Genomic DNA, 16,062 nt, shown 5'->3' with positions numbered 1-16,062 from the left:
TCTACAAGGTATATTTTACTCTTTAGTCTGCCCTCCATGAAGATGAAAAAATTTTTTTTTGGTCTTTCTTAGATGTGAAATGTGAACACAATGTTTCGATCGATTCGGAGTACGGTGTAGCCCTTTTCTACGGTGGACGCCTCATTGATACTTGGATTGGTCTGCGTTCCCATCGTAGCGCGTAACGAAATTTCCTATTGGATGAATTTCCTTTGTGTAGCGGGATACACATTATGTACACATATGCGATAAACGCTGCCACAAATCTTGCAGCATGTACTTGCGGCGATGCGCGCTCACGAACACGACTCGTATCATAGCATAGGTGATACTTGCACGGGGACACATTTATCAGGGGGACACTTTCAACGTTGGGCAGGGGGACCTATTTACCAGGGAGGGGGACAGATTTACCGGGTCACAAGCCGGTAAATTTGTCCGGGGGAACACATTTACCAGGGGGACAGAATTACCTGCCACACCGGCGGCTTTGCGTAGTAGCTAGTTACTCGCGTACTACATGTACACAACGTTAAACGTACAATGTACGTTCGTAGTACATGTAGTACTGTACATATGTATTGTACACGCGTGCGTGCACATGTTAGCAAAGACTTTCGCATAACTGTTTAGATAGCATATCATAGTCGGTAGAGCATCCCGCCCCGGGGAAACATCACATGATCACACCCATGATCACACCAACTTAGAGAGAAGACAGCGAGAAGAAATCACGGTCTTAGAGGTGGGAGGAAAAGCCCGGAAGGGAAAGTCCACGGACATGACGGAAACAGGTAGGGACTGTGAAAACCCAATTCATTATTGGCCCAGGCGGCGAACCTGGGTCACAGCAGTGGACACCGGACGTGGTGGAAGGCAAGGAAAGTATCGCCACGCGGGTGTTACCGTATACCGGAAAATACCGGAAAACACCGGAAAATACCGGAAAACTACCGGAAAACACAGGGAAAAACCGGAAAACTACCGGAAAACACACTAAATAACAGAAAACACCAGAAAACACCAAAAGACACTAAATACCGGAAAACACACTACATACACTAAAATGTTGCCCCCCCCGTTTGAAAGGCGTTCCGCCGCCCCGATATGACCAACACGAAAGACAGGGGGGGGGGGGGGGTTGTCACACCGATGAAATGTGGCCTTTTTTCCTGAGCAAGGGCAGCTTTTTGGTGTTGAGCCCCCCCTCCCCCTCCCCCCCCCAAAAAAGCGTTCCGCCGCCCCGATGACCAACACGAAAGACGGGGGGGGGGGGGGGGGCTCACTTTGTCACATTATCTTGCTGCATAATGGGCTAATACAGGGTGTTACGCAATACCGTTGTTATCGCATGCACACCTTACATACATTGTACAAATAATGTACATGTACCTCCTGTGTACAATTATGTTCGTGTGTATTGTAATGGTAAACTATATTCCATCATGGCAGCAAACGGTGAAGCACAACCTCGCCTCCTCAAAGTTACCAGAGACGACCAAGCGAAATGGTATGTGGCGGACTTGAGTGACTACTACTCGGGGAAGTATCCGTACGTTTGGCTGAGGGACAACTGCCAGTGCAGCCAATGCTACAACAAGGAATGTCTACAACGGGAGACGCTCACGGCAGATATGGACCCCGAGGTTCTGCCGGCCAGCGAGTCGGTTGTGGATGATGGGCGGGCGTTAGAGGTTGTCTGGCCCGATCAGCACCGCAGCAGCTACCGCGCTGACTGGCTGGACTGCCAGCGTTTCTCGGAGTCCCAGATTGACCCCATCAGGTAACAGCGGACTTCAGGTCCCCATTTCATTGACATAACCATTGATCTCCAATAATAATAATAAGACTAATAGATGTCAATGGAGAGAACTTTGTCCGCTCACCCATTGGCGTCAATCCCGGGGGCAGGCGCGGTTCTAGAGCCAATAGATTTTTTTTGGGTGGGGGGGGGGGGGCTAGCAAAGGTAGATCCAAATTTTTTTCAAGGAGGCGTGCTGAAATGTAGACCGGTTATTTTCTCTGGACACTTAGGCCTCTGAACATCAGCTCATTGGGCCCATAAAAGATTCAAAATAACCATCTCAGCTCCCTGGGGAGTGTACAGCTCGACTGGCGCTACATGTTAGGCACAACGAAGCTAATTCAATCACAATAACCATCTCTGCATGCCCTCACAGGTACCAATGTACTCCTGGGTGGAGAGAAGCAATAAGTGACAAAGTGCCTTGCCAAGTGCACACGCACCATGACCCCAGGCTGGACTGGAACCCACAACCTGCAGTTTTACCCACACTACAGACCACGAATCAAATGCCCTTAACCACGAGGCCACCACACTGCACTATCAACAACAATAGAGGGTTATGATGAAACACATGTTTACTTTTCCCGATCAGCCATCCGGAGTACCAGGTATGGGGAGCAGAGATGAACGGCAACATCCCCACGTTTGACTACGCCTCAATTCTGAGCACCGATAAAGTGTTGTACGAGTGGCTGAGGGTCCTTCAGACAACCGGGATAGCACTGGTGCAACGGGCTCCCAAGGAGAAAGGCGTCTGCCGTCAATTGGCTGAGAGGGTTGCATTCTTCAGGAGGACAATTTACGGGTAAATGCGCATTGCCTAACCTTATTAACCCCCCATCGAGTATTTTTCAGGTACCCTGCTAAATGCAACAATATCAAACTCAACTCAAATGAGTATACCCCGCCAAATGCATCAAATTGCGACAGTGGATTCTGTTGCATTGTGCAGTAAGCCTGCGGGTAATGTGGAAAGAAATCTCTTCTTGGAAGAAGTGTGGTTCTGAACTTGAAGAACCGGTTGGTTGAGTGTAGAACTCGACGTTTCGGACAGTGTGCTCTGTCCGTCCTCAGGAGGGTGAGAGCATGCCAACCTTGGCATCAATTACCCTGCTAAATGCAAGTGCAACAGTCGATAATCTTGTATCGCCTATGCATGATGCACCAAAAGCAGTTACCCTCGAATGCAACAACATGCAACAAAGCACGGGGACTTGAGTGGGCTGCTAAATGAAACAACTTAATTGCAACAACTTTATACCGTTGTTACATTCTGTTGCATTTGCAGGTTTATGGTTTAAAACCATTGGGACATGATCTTGCCATGTCAAGCCAACATGTTTAAAAAGGTGACTGTAAGCGTCCCAGTTTCAACCAAGACTACATTTTACAATGTACTTTGTTTTGACTTGAGTATAAAATGTCATTTTTAAAAGGATTTGGCTGAGCATACCCTACCATAAATTGTAAGGAGTGAACAACAAAAAATGAGAAAACAACAAACAAACCATGCCTATAGAAGATACTTCATTAGAAGGTTTTATTCAAACATAAACCTAATACGAAGGTTGGTTTTTTAACTAATTAAGTATTTTGGGATCTGATTTTCTTCAAGATCTTTACAGAGAAAAACACAACAGAAAAAAATGTATCCCTTCACCCAACAGTAGTGGTTTTCAAGTTTTGGACCAAATTTGGAACATACAATCCATGTTATTTAGTAGGCCTATACAATTTGTGACAGTGATTAGTGAAAATGGACCGATCCAGTAAGCCCCGCCCACTGCGCACGTGGGCAAATTAACACGTGCTCCTCTTCAATGCCACGCTGCATTTTTCTGCCGCGCACATCATACGCGCGTGCACGCATGTCGGACATTTCTGCACGCACGTCGGTCATAAATCACGGCTTTGATTGGTCAGAATACCATGGGGCGGTGCTTACTGGATCGGTCCATTGAATATCGATTATCGATATCCGTTCTTTTTTATGACAGAGAGGAGTGGCAGGTGGAGAGCAAACCTAACGTCAGTAGTTTGGGTTATACCTCCAAGTACCTTGTCCTCCACACGGACTTGCCATACTACATCAGCCCTCCTGAGGTAAGACTGTGACCCCGCCCCTCCCCCAAATTCAGAAATTGAGACTAGTTTCGTGTTTCAAGCACAGGAATTGGGGAGGGGTAATACAGTGTAGTTGTAAAGGTGATCATGAGTTATACATGTATATTGTCAGGTACACCATAATGGACCTATCGCGTTAGAATCGCATCAACGCAGCTTGTGAAATATTGTCCAATTACATGATATGCAAAATGGACGCGGGACGCGCAAAACTTAACGTACACAATCCATAGGGTTGTCTAAGGGGCGTGGCTAACTCGCAAAAGGCGATAGGTCAATTCTGCCGATGTATATATAGTCACATTAATAATGGCGAACACAAGTATAGGAGGATGCTGTTGAAATTGGTAAATTTGGCCGAGTGAGTGAGAGTTTTAGCGACTCCAAAATATTAGCAACGAAGTGCAGTTCTGAAAAAAAGTAAACATTACATGATTTCTTGGAAAACGTTATGCAGCTGTCCTTATAAGACATTGCCTAATGAGCTACTAGATGAGCACGACTGAAGATGAACGCTGTATAATAGCCATGTGCAAAAAGCACAGTGATATACGATTAATAACCAAAACCTTCAATTGCTTTTGCCGGGCCGCAAATGTATCGTATTAGACTTTGGTGGTTTTTTTTAAGGTTAATGCATGCATTACAATAGATCCTTGTACAGCGATGTGCACCTTACAGCTCAAACGAACAAATAACACTCACAACTGTCCTCAAGATATCTTGGAATACAAACAATCACACTACTTTATTCAGATAACAACGTGGCTACGTGCATATTGTTCGTTTTAAGGACATCCGGGCAAAGTCCATCTGGGGTATTTTAAAACTTTGTTATCGGTGTTATTTACCTAAAGATGTTGCTTTTGTATGCGAATTCGCTCTAGGGTTTATTGATATAAAGATAGTACAGCAAGTCCCCAAAGACCATTGATGACCTTTTCTCCAAATTTATTGGACGAGTTGTAATAACGAGTCACATATATTCCACGAATGATCCGTGGTCGCCATTTCCAAGTTCGTAACATCGCTAACAACTTGTGATGACTCAGTGCTCGGTCTTACTCCTTACCTCATTACAACTGCTTATATATCAACGTTAGAACCAAGATATGGAGAGAAAAATGGCAGACCCAAACTTAAGGGTTGCTTCGTAGAGCAACAGCTATCGCAGTCTTCTGGATATCGTGGGCTCAAGCCCCGCTTCATTCAGTTTCTTCATTCAAACTAATACATGTATTGAACTTTTCTTGGTACAGTGTATCAGATGATCTCCTATTATAATTTATTTCTGCTTCTCTTGTATGCCATTACATATTTTGAAATGTTTAAACGTCAGTGTGTCTTGTAAACCTTAATGGAATTTACTCTTTTGTGACTTTCCAGTTGCTTGCCTGATAAAATAAAATGTTGTTTATACTAATTCGGGGTCGGCACACTGTAAAAAAAAATGGGGAAAATGGGTTGAACATTCGACCAACGCTGGTCAAATTATCAACTGCCAACACTCTTGGGCAAATTCTTCCCAATAGTTTTGACAGTTTTTACCCAATTCAACCCAATATGAGATAATTTCTTACCAATTCTGGGTAAATTATATTGCCCAACAGTGTTTTATCCAAGCTTTTTTTCAGTGCATGTCATATTCTTTGAAAATTAACATTTATCAAAAAAGATCACATTTACACAACACTGCTTTGGGATAGTGTGTACAGTTCCTCTTCGATATATGGTAGCCCCGCCCCCTCCCGTGTAACCCCGCCCCTCCCGTGTAACCCGGATTGAGGTTTTGTAATCAAACCCCTTTCGTAATGTTAACCTTTTAGGTTCAGCTTCTTCATTGCATCGAGCAAGCCAAGGGAAAAGGTGGGGAGAACCAGTTCGTTGACGGCTGGAACATTGTCAGACAGTTAAAGGCCGAACACCCAGAGGCGTACAAACTGCTGAGCGGCGTGCCGATAGACTACAAGAACGCGGCCACAGACCAATACCCGTTCCACATGAAGGCCAGCCGACCAATCATCGAGTAAGTCAGTGCAGTCTTGGTCTTGATTCAAAACTGATTTTTGTCTTCATTGGTCCCCGAACATCAAGTAAAAAGGTCTTATGAAGAAGACATTAAGCAAATCCATGTTTGTCCTGATATTCGGTATAATATAATTCTTATCATGTTCCAATATACATGTACTCAATATTATATTATGTAAATTTATGTAGTGGCTGACAATTCCCAAGCTGATAATTTTGCAGTTATGTGAACTTTAACCACATATTGTTTTTATAAAGAGGGACACTGTAAAGGAAAAAAACAAAAAAACCTTATTACCTCAATGTAAAATCGCAACTATAGACTGGCAACCTGTCCTATATTAGAAATTCGTTTAGGCGGCGTGATCAAAATGGGGGCTGCATGCACATGAAATTAACCATTGCTCCATCCAAATGAAAATTGAAAGCCAACATCAAATATGTTTACCGTGAATAAATTATCTTTAGGTTAGAGCTGTTCAAACGAAGAAGCTCAGAGCTTTAATCATCATCAATCACAAGTCAAAACACACTTAAAATGGGATGAATATTGGTAAGAAGAACTTGTCACCGTCGATAGCTTGTTACCTAACACCCATTATTAAGGTGTCAACAGAAGTTTGCACAGTCCTAAACGTAGTAATTAAGTGCTGATGTCTTGCACGATCAATATCTGGCTTTCTACAATGTCGACATTGACGAACAAAATATTCTAACAGACATTGTGGAAATTTAAAATTTTTTGGTATCTATTACTTTGATTTTTTTTTAGTAATCATGGCTTGATTATGCAAACTCAACTGCAGCAGGTTTCTATTATTCCCATACTCTCGGTATTTTGTGTTTTTTTTTTAGCTACGATCTTCGAGGAGAACTCTGCATGCGTTATAATGACCCGATTCGCGCTCCATACATGCTGATGCCAGTGGAAAAAGTAACAGAGATGTACAAGGCCATTAAGCTGTTCAATCAAGTTATCTACCGCCCCCAGAATTTGGTGCACCATCGCTTGACCGAAGGTATTGTTAGGATTCCAATAACTGTCAATCACTGGGTTAGGTATAGTTTTTCATTTCCACCTGCATTTTTTTAAATTCATATTATCTTTGTTCTAATTAAAAGGAAGCCAATACAAAACTCGATGAAAGTATTACATGTATAATGATGGACTTACAATAACGTTCCAAAATATATAAAAAAAACTGACCCCCCAAAACCCACCCATGCAATAACTTTAATTATTGCCCCGAAATTGAGGTGAATTGCATACAAAAACAGCTTATGTGTGAGAACATTGTATATATTCCACAAAATAAGTTTTGACATTGCATGCATCAGTTCTAGATTTTTCAAATAAATCCGTTTAATTTCAATATTTTTCAAGGTGAGATGGTCACATTTAACAACCGACGGCTGTTGCATGGACGTAGCTCTTTTGAAGTGCAGGCTGGCAGTAGTCGTCTGTTAGAGGGCGGTTACATCGACTGGGATGAGGTTCGTTCACGCACGCGCGTCTTGAGGGAAAAACTGTACGGCATCAAACGACTTTAAGGTTCGACAAAGTAGTTGTGTTTCCCCATCACCAAAATTAACAAAAGAAGTCCGAGTTGCTTATTTTGATCATACTTTTGCCGATTGATTAATTTGTGCAAAAAGACAGAGTTGTAATTAACTCATCAATTGTAAATACCATCCATTTAGCCCCGCCCACAGAGCACCTTGGCCACGATACATGCGCTTCTTAAAGATACAGTCAATCATTTGTAATTTGTGCATTTTGTTCGTTTGAAGCAACAAACGTGCTTATAAGGGTGCTGAACAACTAACCTGATGAAGTTTCAGCTCAGCTTCAGCTGTATATATCGTGAAAAACAGCATTCTTGGATCTCGATTTCAAATCAAAAGTTGCTGAATCATGTTTTGAATTGTGCCTGAATTCAGCGTCCGAGACACGATGTCGCGCATCGCAGCGATCTGACGCGCATCGCAGCGATCCGACGAATTATAGCAACTTACTATCTTTCAACCAAGTATGTTTTTCAACAATAATTACGTCAGTTACTTTTTGGATAGCTGCAAATGATGGACTGTAGCTTTAAAACCACAATGCAAATCCGGTTCTTTAGTGTTACGTCAGTTCAGTTTAAACCACGCCCACTGGCCACTATGCATCGGATCCATTGGAACCGGAAGCTAACGCAAATTGAGTGTTTATCCAAGGGCGCTAATATTTATGGTGCGCGTGTGTGTGGGACGTTTTTACTAACCATGGTGATTGGTCTAAACATCATATAGGGCGTGGCGTAATTGATCGGTCTTTTCTATCCGAACTTGAGAAATGGGATGAAATGAAATGTGGCAAAGGATTTCCACTGTCATTGATCGTTATATTGCCCCACTGATGTCATTTTTGTGTACGTGTACCAACGGGCCGGGTCTTGAATTTTTTTCCCCAAACGACAATATCAAAAGAGGGCGCTGTCTCTGCGTTCTGCATATTCATGATGGCCAAGGCTTTTGAGATATTAAAGTTATATAACAGAGAATAATGGGGTTTAAATCACCGACGATTGGCGGCTGATTCGTGGACTGGTTGGAAGTAGTCCTGACTTCTAATCCGGTGATCCGAGTTCGAATCCCTGTGAGCGTTTTTCTCATCTCATTTTACCTTTTAAATAACTAGTGAGGAAGGAATATTTCTCACAAGACGAAAAGCCTATCTTGGGTTTGTGTGGTGGAGAGCAAGGCATTAGATATACACGCAGTGGACCAATCAGGAGATGGGAAGCGGATGTCGTTTGGGAAACAAAGATTCGCGGCCAGGTCTGCAACAGAGAACATTCTGAGTCTGCTGGTTTGACCAATTGAAGCACAAATAATATAATAAAAATAATATATAATTCTGCATATCTTTCAATATTTTTTTATTCGAATCTATTTTGGGAAATGCAAGAATAAAACTATTATGCGTATGATATGAATACTAAAATCCTTTTTATATTGACAGCATAGGCCCAGATGTGAAAAAATCATAGTTTTATCGAACAGTTTTTGCATTTACATGTAGTGTAATGTAGATTAAATGGAATTAGAAAATATAAGTGTAATAATCTACCAACCATTAAATACCTCAACTATGTGATATCGTTGGTTTTATATTTGTAATATAATAATAATCACTTTAAAATGTTAAGGGCGCGTGCTTTATTAATAACTGTCAGAATTTGTCAATCGACGCGTTTAACTGAACACTCTAATTAATACATTTTTATCAGATATTTGTTTGGTTTTGACCATTCAGGGATTTTTGTCGTTGAGATTTTTTAATTGAGTTAAAGATTGAGATGTATTTGATACCAGGTGCCACAGCAATAAGGCTGGAATTGAACAATTAAAGGACATGTATAACATGATACAATATAGTCATATATATGGCTCGAAGATACATCCTTGATGTGGAATCAGTCTGTCAAAGTTGAGCTTCTGTGTTATCTGCAGGACGTTTTTCATTTAAAGCAGGTTTCTGAAATATTTCTCAGTCGAGATCCAAACTGCTAGGACTTGTGAGGACTTGTAAGGAATTTTGAGAACTCGTGAGAACGTTTGAAAACTTGAAATGAATTCTGCGGGCAGGTGAAGATGTATGATGACTAGTGGGCTCTTCTGATCGAGTCTTTGTTGGGACTTGTGAGCACTTGGGTATAAACTATTGATAAATCGTGCTGACTTGTAAGGAAATGTGATGATGACATGTAATTATGTGAGGACTTGTTATGGCTTATGTGGACTTACGAGGACTTGTGAGAATACGCATAGCTCTGTGATAACTTGTGGACTTGCAAGGACTTTGTAAAGCTTCTGGGGACCTATGGGGACGCTTCAAGAATTTTCAGAAAATATGGAGTTTTGTTCAATTACGACTTGTGATAATACTTGTAAGCTTTCGAGGACTTTGGCAAAGGACTTTTGAAGGCTTGCGAGAACTTGCGAACCACAACTCGACAATCATGTCCTCTAAAGCCTCTTTTCTCCATACAGCTTCTCTCGCAGAAGTCTCATGGCCGATTTGCCTTCGTCCCAATCAAAGTAGCCTCCCTCCAGATGTCTTGCCTGGGAGCCCACGAGCTTGAACGCGCTGCGGCCGTGCATCACGCGGCCGTTGCTGAAAGTTATGATCTCACCTGCAAATGGAGAACATTTAAAAGGGGCGATGTGTTACCTGCGTCCTCTAAAGGTAGTTGTACACCAAATGTTTGGATTTTTTCGGGCACAAGTATCCGTCAATGACGTCAATGTCAGTGGAAAGTTCTTAGAAGTGTTTTAATGTTCATTTTATACTCCTGACAGTGTTGTTTACGGACTACAAATTCCCAAAATTATGAGGACAGCAGCGCCGCCTCCAGGGCAGAAGCTTCATATGCATTTTTGAGATGGTGGACACAATGGAGGGTGCTATAGTTATGCTGTTTTGAGAAGAAAGCAACATTGAAAAGGGTGCAAACTGACCCCTTTTATTTTGGAATTAACATGACTGTGGTTAATGTACGTCAATGGCCTTGTATTTATGTCTGGTTCACCCATGACCAGAGCCGTTAGAGCGCCCTCTTTTTTTCACAATCATGGCCTCTAACGGAGGGCTATCAAAAATCCGTGGCACATTTTTACCAGCGGCCAGGCGGTGTCTGAACACGTTTTCCGGACGATACATGACCGTGTTGAAGACCTTGATGGCCTTGTAGAGTTTCTTGACGTCTTCCACGGGGATGTTCAGCTCTGTTGAGCGGCAGTGATCGCTGTAATTAATTGCTTGGAACTTCCCGTGACGATCGTACCTAAGAGGAAAAGATGACGTAAATGCATTAACCGTGCCGACCAGTGACTGAATGTTGTCTTTGCATTTAATTTTTAATTGTCTTTCCAGCTCTCATGCATCCTGCGAACGAGTCCTTTCATAAGTAACACTGTGCCACCTCCATTGAACTGTGAACTCCTACTGATATGAAACGCAGTAGATAAGGTAATGGCACAACGATAGTCTGTCGTTCGTGCAACCATGACACATCAAGAACAGCAAGAACAGCAAGAACAGCAACAACAACACCACTAACAACATCAACAACAACATTGAGAATCGGAGAAATTGCTTTTCCCAAACCGGTTCGGAGTACATTGGCGTCCATCTTTAATTCTGGATGTGAATAATTTTGGACAGCTGCTGATGATGCAATCTTTAATCTCCACCTCTTTTTCACAAAATATAATCCACAGTGGGTCAGTGTTTTGAATCGCCAAAATACATGTTGATTGTGTTAATTTAACACACGTATCAATTAAAAGTATTTATTATACACCACACATTGTGGTGAATTGTACACTAGCACTGCACCTAGTGATAAGTTTACATCACAAATTACGCTGTTAATTTAACAACGTTATTAATTTCAACATCGCATCCTGTGTTTATTCAACACTGTACAAGATTTCAATACAACACCTCACTCGGTGTAAATTCGACACTCGGCTTTATTATAACCTGCACATTGTATTCTCCACTGCCATGGTGTTATCCCTGCAGACAGACTTTTAATTGAACACTATACTCATGCTCACTGTATCATGGGACGTCGAGTCTTGAGATGGTAGTTGATGTAGTCATCCCCGGCGTCACGGAAGTCGATCTGCAGCGTGCGGAGTAGCTGGTACTCGGCGGGGTGGTCCCGGCGTAGCTGTTCAGCAATATTCAGGCCATCTACGAACTGACTGTCACCACCTTCCCCTGCTTGCTGGATGCAATGGAGCATCTGGATCTGAGTCCGGAAGGGATATCACCCCAAAGTATTGATAAAGCCATATGCGTGTTAGCCTTGGTTTTCGCTCGTACCCCGCCCTGCAAACAGGGCGCTGTTAAGGGCTGATGAGCTTCAAAGAATCTTGTGAAGGAAGTACAGATTGACCTTTGCATGCAGCTAGCGCACGCTACGCATGACTGGCACCGGAAGCTAGTTTGTGTGACGCGTTCTACGTCACAGATCACGCAAATCTATCCAATGAGAGCTCAAATGACATCAGCCCTTACCAGCGTCCTGTTTGCAGGGCGGGGGGTACGAGCGAAGAATTGGCTATGCGTTCGTCATTATTTGTCCGTACGCAGTATTAACGGTCGGCGGCATAAATTATCCTCGCTATACAGTGCATTAAAATACAGCGCGAATAGCGACCTCATAAGCCACTGGTTTAAGCAAATCATTTGTACCCAGATGAACGCCTTGGTCCAATCGTCCATGTGAGGTTTTGGGGGTGGTATGTTAAAAGCCTAAACTGACCTCAAAATTCGTTTTCTTATTATTTATTAGTCGATCGTTGCGTGGAAACTTGCATATAGTAGCTAGGCGAGCGGTACTAGCGGGACATGTACTGTACATAATACACATGTCTCACATTACACACAACACCAATGCACAAAAAATGTGGTTTCTGACACGTCCGCAAAGGGCGAATAGCTGCAAATGATTTGTTGACGTCAGGATTTACCAAGGTGTGATTGGACACTCCACATATTAGCCCCGCCTACACTACACTACTTTCAAAAGGTCGGGTTTTAGATTCCAACATTGATAGCCCTTTACAACCCACTGAATGTGACATGTACTTACACCTGGACAGTATTCATAAAACAGCAGGTCAATGTGGAGTCCAAGCGACTTGGGCGTGAAGGCAATACTGCTGGCACTGGGTTTGCTGAAGACTTGGAAAGTGTCCCTGTCAAAGTGCGGATAATTTTACAAGAAAGTTGACTAGGTTTCTTTGTTTTTTCAGTTTCTGTTTTTAGTCAAAACAATATAGGTGACGTTTACCAATAAGCCTCCGTACTGATGACGTCGCACTTTGTTTGCATGTACACGTAAACAAATTGTGACGTCATCAGTAACATAGGCTTATTCATTCACACACTTTGAACTCACACAGAAACAGTTTCTTTCGTATGTGAATACGAGGTACGCGCACCTGATAAGATAAACTGATCTGCACACGCGCAGTGAATTAATTAATAAATTAGCAGGATTCACCTGGGAATAACGACTATCCACATTTTTATGTTTTATATTGTCCTGGCCACGCGGTATACCCACCAGCCGGGGCCATCTATCACTAGATCCTAGTATGGACCAAGGTACATCCACCAGAGGGGGTGTCAGTCTTGTGATCCTACTGGAGGGGTTGAAAATTGGCGGGAAAACCCTGTGTGCTTGTGCACATTTACATAGGCTTGTGTACAAATTAATGCACTATATACATTGGGATTGTTTCGATCACGTACCCCTGTGACCAAAATGGAATGTCACATGGGGTTAAGTATGTGGTTTTAACGGCTGTTTGGGGCCTGAGAGATACCCCAGACATGCCAGAGGTTAATCAGGGGTGAATGGGCTGGTTGTGAGGGTCGGGTGGCTCAAATTACATGTTGTCATGGAGTGATTCCATACAGCCACTTGATATTAAACATTAAAGGTGCGATCGCTATAAACAATCAAACATTGTTGGAACGCAGCAAAATAATGTTACACTCGATGCAGAAAAAATGGAAAACGGAAATCTGGAAATTAAAGGCGGTTTTGAAATTCAGAAAATTAGGAAGAAGAATATCAATCGTGGTGCTTATGTTAAAGAAAGATACTGTTCTCTCAATAGTGTACAAGAACTGTTCAGTGTATTTTGTTTAGTCTGATTATACGGCATAGCTATCTGAGGCATGTATTTTGGGTCGAGACGTATCTTGTTTGTCTAAGGATCAGACATGCACGTGCGCGCGCAGAGCCACGCTCGAACGTCTCATAATTATGCAAATTATATGCAACCCCGCGCGCCAGATATAATTGGTGTCGACTTCAGAAACTGTGGCGTCACTTCGATCAGAAATGTGCAATAAGCTGATGATTGGTCAACTTGGATGCCATGTTTTTGTAATACAACAACGGGTTACCGAAGGCCAGTTGGAAGGCGCCGCTGAATGCTCAGAATCTCAAGGCCAAGATGCAGTATTGTTTTGCATAATTAATCGCCGAATTTGCTCAGAAACTTAACATATCCAGAGACTAATATTGTAGGTGGGCGATGCTAGTTTGTTTACATTTTGACATGAAACGGGCAATTATATGATAAGAGTATCAGCTGTTTGTGCCTCTGTTGCATGCTAGCGTAGCAGTACGTGACAAAGACTTGGGATGAAAGTTCGTTCTGGAGAAAATGATTACTAATTCGTTCAACCATTGCCGTTTGATAGGACATGCATGATAAGGGAATCACAATGTAATTATAATATGCTGCAGATTAAAAACTGCACATTCAACTTGATGTTCCATATGACGGGATAAAAGAAATCGCAAAAATGTCACCATTTTAATATTGGTAATACGGACACAAATTGTATTTTGACAACGCGGAGTGTACGTTGTAGATTAGATGAAAATTGTGTTCCTGTGTACGAAAAGTAATTCGTTTAATAACCAGACTGCGGCAATAAAAGGCAGCTGCGTGGACCTACCCATAGCAAGTGGTTCTCAAGTAGGCGACCGATTTGGCCAGTTGCCCAATGGTACCCACTTGACAGGGTGCCCCCTGGACCAAAGCAATCCCCTTGGTGAAGAGCTGGCTCAGCCACTTGTAACGCTCCACCTCATCCACCAGGAGCCGCTGGAAGTCGAACCGGGCCACCTCGCTGCTCATCTCGGCTCCCCATGTCTGCAGCTCCTGCCCCTCCACGTGGTCCGTTACGGACTCGGCGAATCGCTGGCGGTTGAGCCACTCGGCTTGGAACTCGCTGCGGTGACCGTCGGACCAGTCGACGGCCAAGACCGCTCCGTCAGCTCGGATCTCTTCGCGGCTCGCTAGTACCTCGGGATCCAGGTTGGCGACATGCGAAGTTCGCTGCCAGGAGGATGGGTGGTAGCAAGCGGAGCAGCGGCAGTTGTCACGCATCCAGACGTACGGGTACCTCCCCGTGTAGCCGTTATCAAACTCCAAGACGAACCAACCTTCATCGTCAACCCTCCGGAGTTGCTTCAGGATCGGATCTCGAGACGCGCTATCAGAGGCCATTTTGCTTCTCGTCAGCAGCCGTCGCGCCGCAGTACAGACTGGAGCACGTTCGGTCAATCAAGAACTGCTTAACTCTAGTTCGTCTAACTATCGAACGCACGCTAGTCGATGCGTTGGACGCTCTGTGGTCTAGACCACTGTTTGGGACCAGCGTCGCTGGTTTATAGCAGCGCTTATCCTAATGTACAACAGGGAACCAGGAGACGGAGGTTTCATGATGACGTTGGACTTAGGGCCATCGTCATGATTCGCCATTTGCAATTGTATCGCGCATGGGCCATTGCGTTACGAATCAACCGCTGTAGTTAACCAAAGACCCTTGCTCGAACTTTTTATCAATAGCCCATAGACGGATTGTTGTGCATTGATTTTAATCGTGCGATGTGAACAAATAGTTGTATTTGTAGGTCATGAACATTTGACCCTGAAGCCTTTTGATTATAATACATGTACATGTACAAAGGTAGTTCAATTGTAACTGCAGTGACCCCAAGACACGGTACGTGATTCGTGAATCTACTACAAATAATACAGACATTGCCCTGATATTACCTGGATTGTATGCAAATACTCTGTACATTAAAGGGATACTTGGTCCTGGAACAGCCCAATTGGGCTACAAAACGCGCTTTGAACGAGATGATGATAAATAATCGGAAATAACATTAAAAAGTAGGACATAAACATCCACACAACTATCCTTTCAAAACTGGGCGTTTTTGTGTTATTCCTGTTTTATGCGTGCGAGAACGAATTTCGGGGTCCACTTTTGCGACACCATAAATTCGAGCTGTTTGGATGCTAGTTGTGATTTCATTCGTACGCGTAAAGTGTTCGCCTTTTGCGGACGTGGAAGAAACCACCAATTTTTGCATTGGTGATTGGTCACCGCGCGCTGTTCCCGAGACACACAACGTGTATAGCGTACACTGAGAACGACACGAAAGACGTATTCGTACTCCGTCATGTCATGTCGGGAACGGTAAGACAACCAGATGTTTGAAATT

At 43.2% G+C, this 16,062-nt stretch overlaps 2 protein-coding genes across 3 annotated transcripts; one reads left to right on the top strand and one right to left on the bottom strand.

Moving 5' to 3' along the window:
• Positions 1-571: 571 nt before the first annotated feature.
• Positions 572-9,387, top strand: LOC119725017 (gamma-butyrobetaine dioxygenase-like). Of its 2 annotated transcripts, XM_038196385.1 has the most exons (7): positions 572-794; positions 1,453-1,783; positions 2,400-2,612; positions 3,805-3,910; positions 5,758-5,957; positions 6,815-6,978; positions 7,344-9,387. In XM_038196385.1, the coding sequence occupies exons 1-7, from the start codon at positions 782-784 to the stop codon at positions 7,508-7,510; spliced, it is 1,194 nt and encodes a 397-aa protein (XP_038052313.1). In that variant the 5' UTR covers positions 572-781; the 3' UTR covers positions 7,511-9,387. The 2 variants fall into 2 exon arrangements, with proteins under 2 accessions (XP_038052313.1, XP_038052320.1); XM_038196392.1 differs by lacking the exon at positions 572-794 and having other exon boundaries at positions 1,371-1,783.
• Positions 8,855-15,506, bottom strand: LOC119725034 (gamma-butyrobetaine dioxygenase-like). The gene is made up of 5 exons (XM_038196403.1): positions 14,502-15,506; positions 12,613-12,718; positions 11,570-11,766; positions 10,625-10,791; positions 8,855-10,140 (listed from the first exon to the last, which is right to left on the bottom strand). Exons 1-5 carry the CDS (start codon positions 15,053-15,055, stop codon positions 9,974-9,976), a joined length of 1,191 nt encoding a protein of 396 aa, XP_038052331.1. The 5' UTR covers positions 15,056-15,506; the 3' UTR covers positions 8,855-9,973.
• Positions 15,507-16,062: the final 556 nt, after the last annotated feature.

Source organism: Patiria miniata, unplaced genomic scaffold (genome assembly GCF_015706575.1).
Source record: "Patiria miniata isolate m_02_andy unplaced genomic scaffold, ASM1570657v1 HiC_scaffold_1, whole genome shotgun sequence".
Classification (NCBI taxonomy): domain Eukaryota; kingdom Metazoa; phylum Echinodermata; class Asteroidea; order Valvatida; family Asterinidae; genus Patiria; species Patiria miniata.
The sequence above is the reverse complement of the archived record's forward strand: the minus strand, read 5'-3'. Positions and strand labels throughout refer to the sequence as shown.

Excerpts from the sequence above, each read along its gene's own strand:
- LOC119725017 (XM_038196385.1), top strand. Across the intron at positions 2,613-3,804 it reads TTCAGGAGGACAATTTACGG|AGAGGAGTGGCAGGTGGAGA; the intron begins GTAAATGCGCAT and ends TTTTTATGACAG. Across the intron at positions 6,979-7,343 it reads GCACCATCGCTTGACCGAAG|GTGAGATGGTCACATTTAAC; the intron begins GTATTGTTAGGA and ends ATATTTTTCAAG.
- LOC119725034 (XM_038196403.1), bottom strand. The coding sequence starts at position 15,055 with ATGGCCTCTGATAGCGCGTCTCGAGATCCGATCCTGAAGCAACTCCGG. Across the intron at positions 10,792-11,569 it reads ACTCGACGTCCCATGATACA|GTACGATCGTCACGGGAAGT; the intron begins GTGAGCATGAGT and ends TTTTCCTCTTAG. Across the intron at positions 10,141-10,624 it reads CAGACACCGCCTGGCCGCTG|GTGAGATCATAACTTTCAGC; the intron begins GTAAAAATGTGC and ends CTCCATTTGCAG.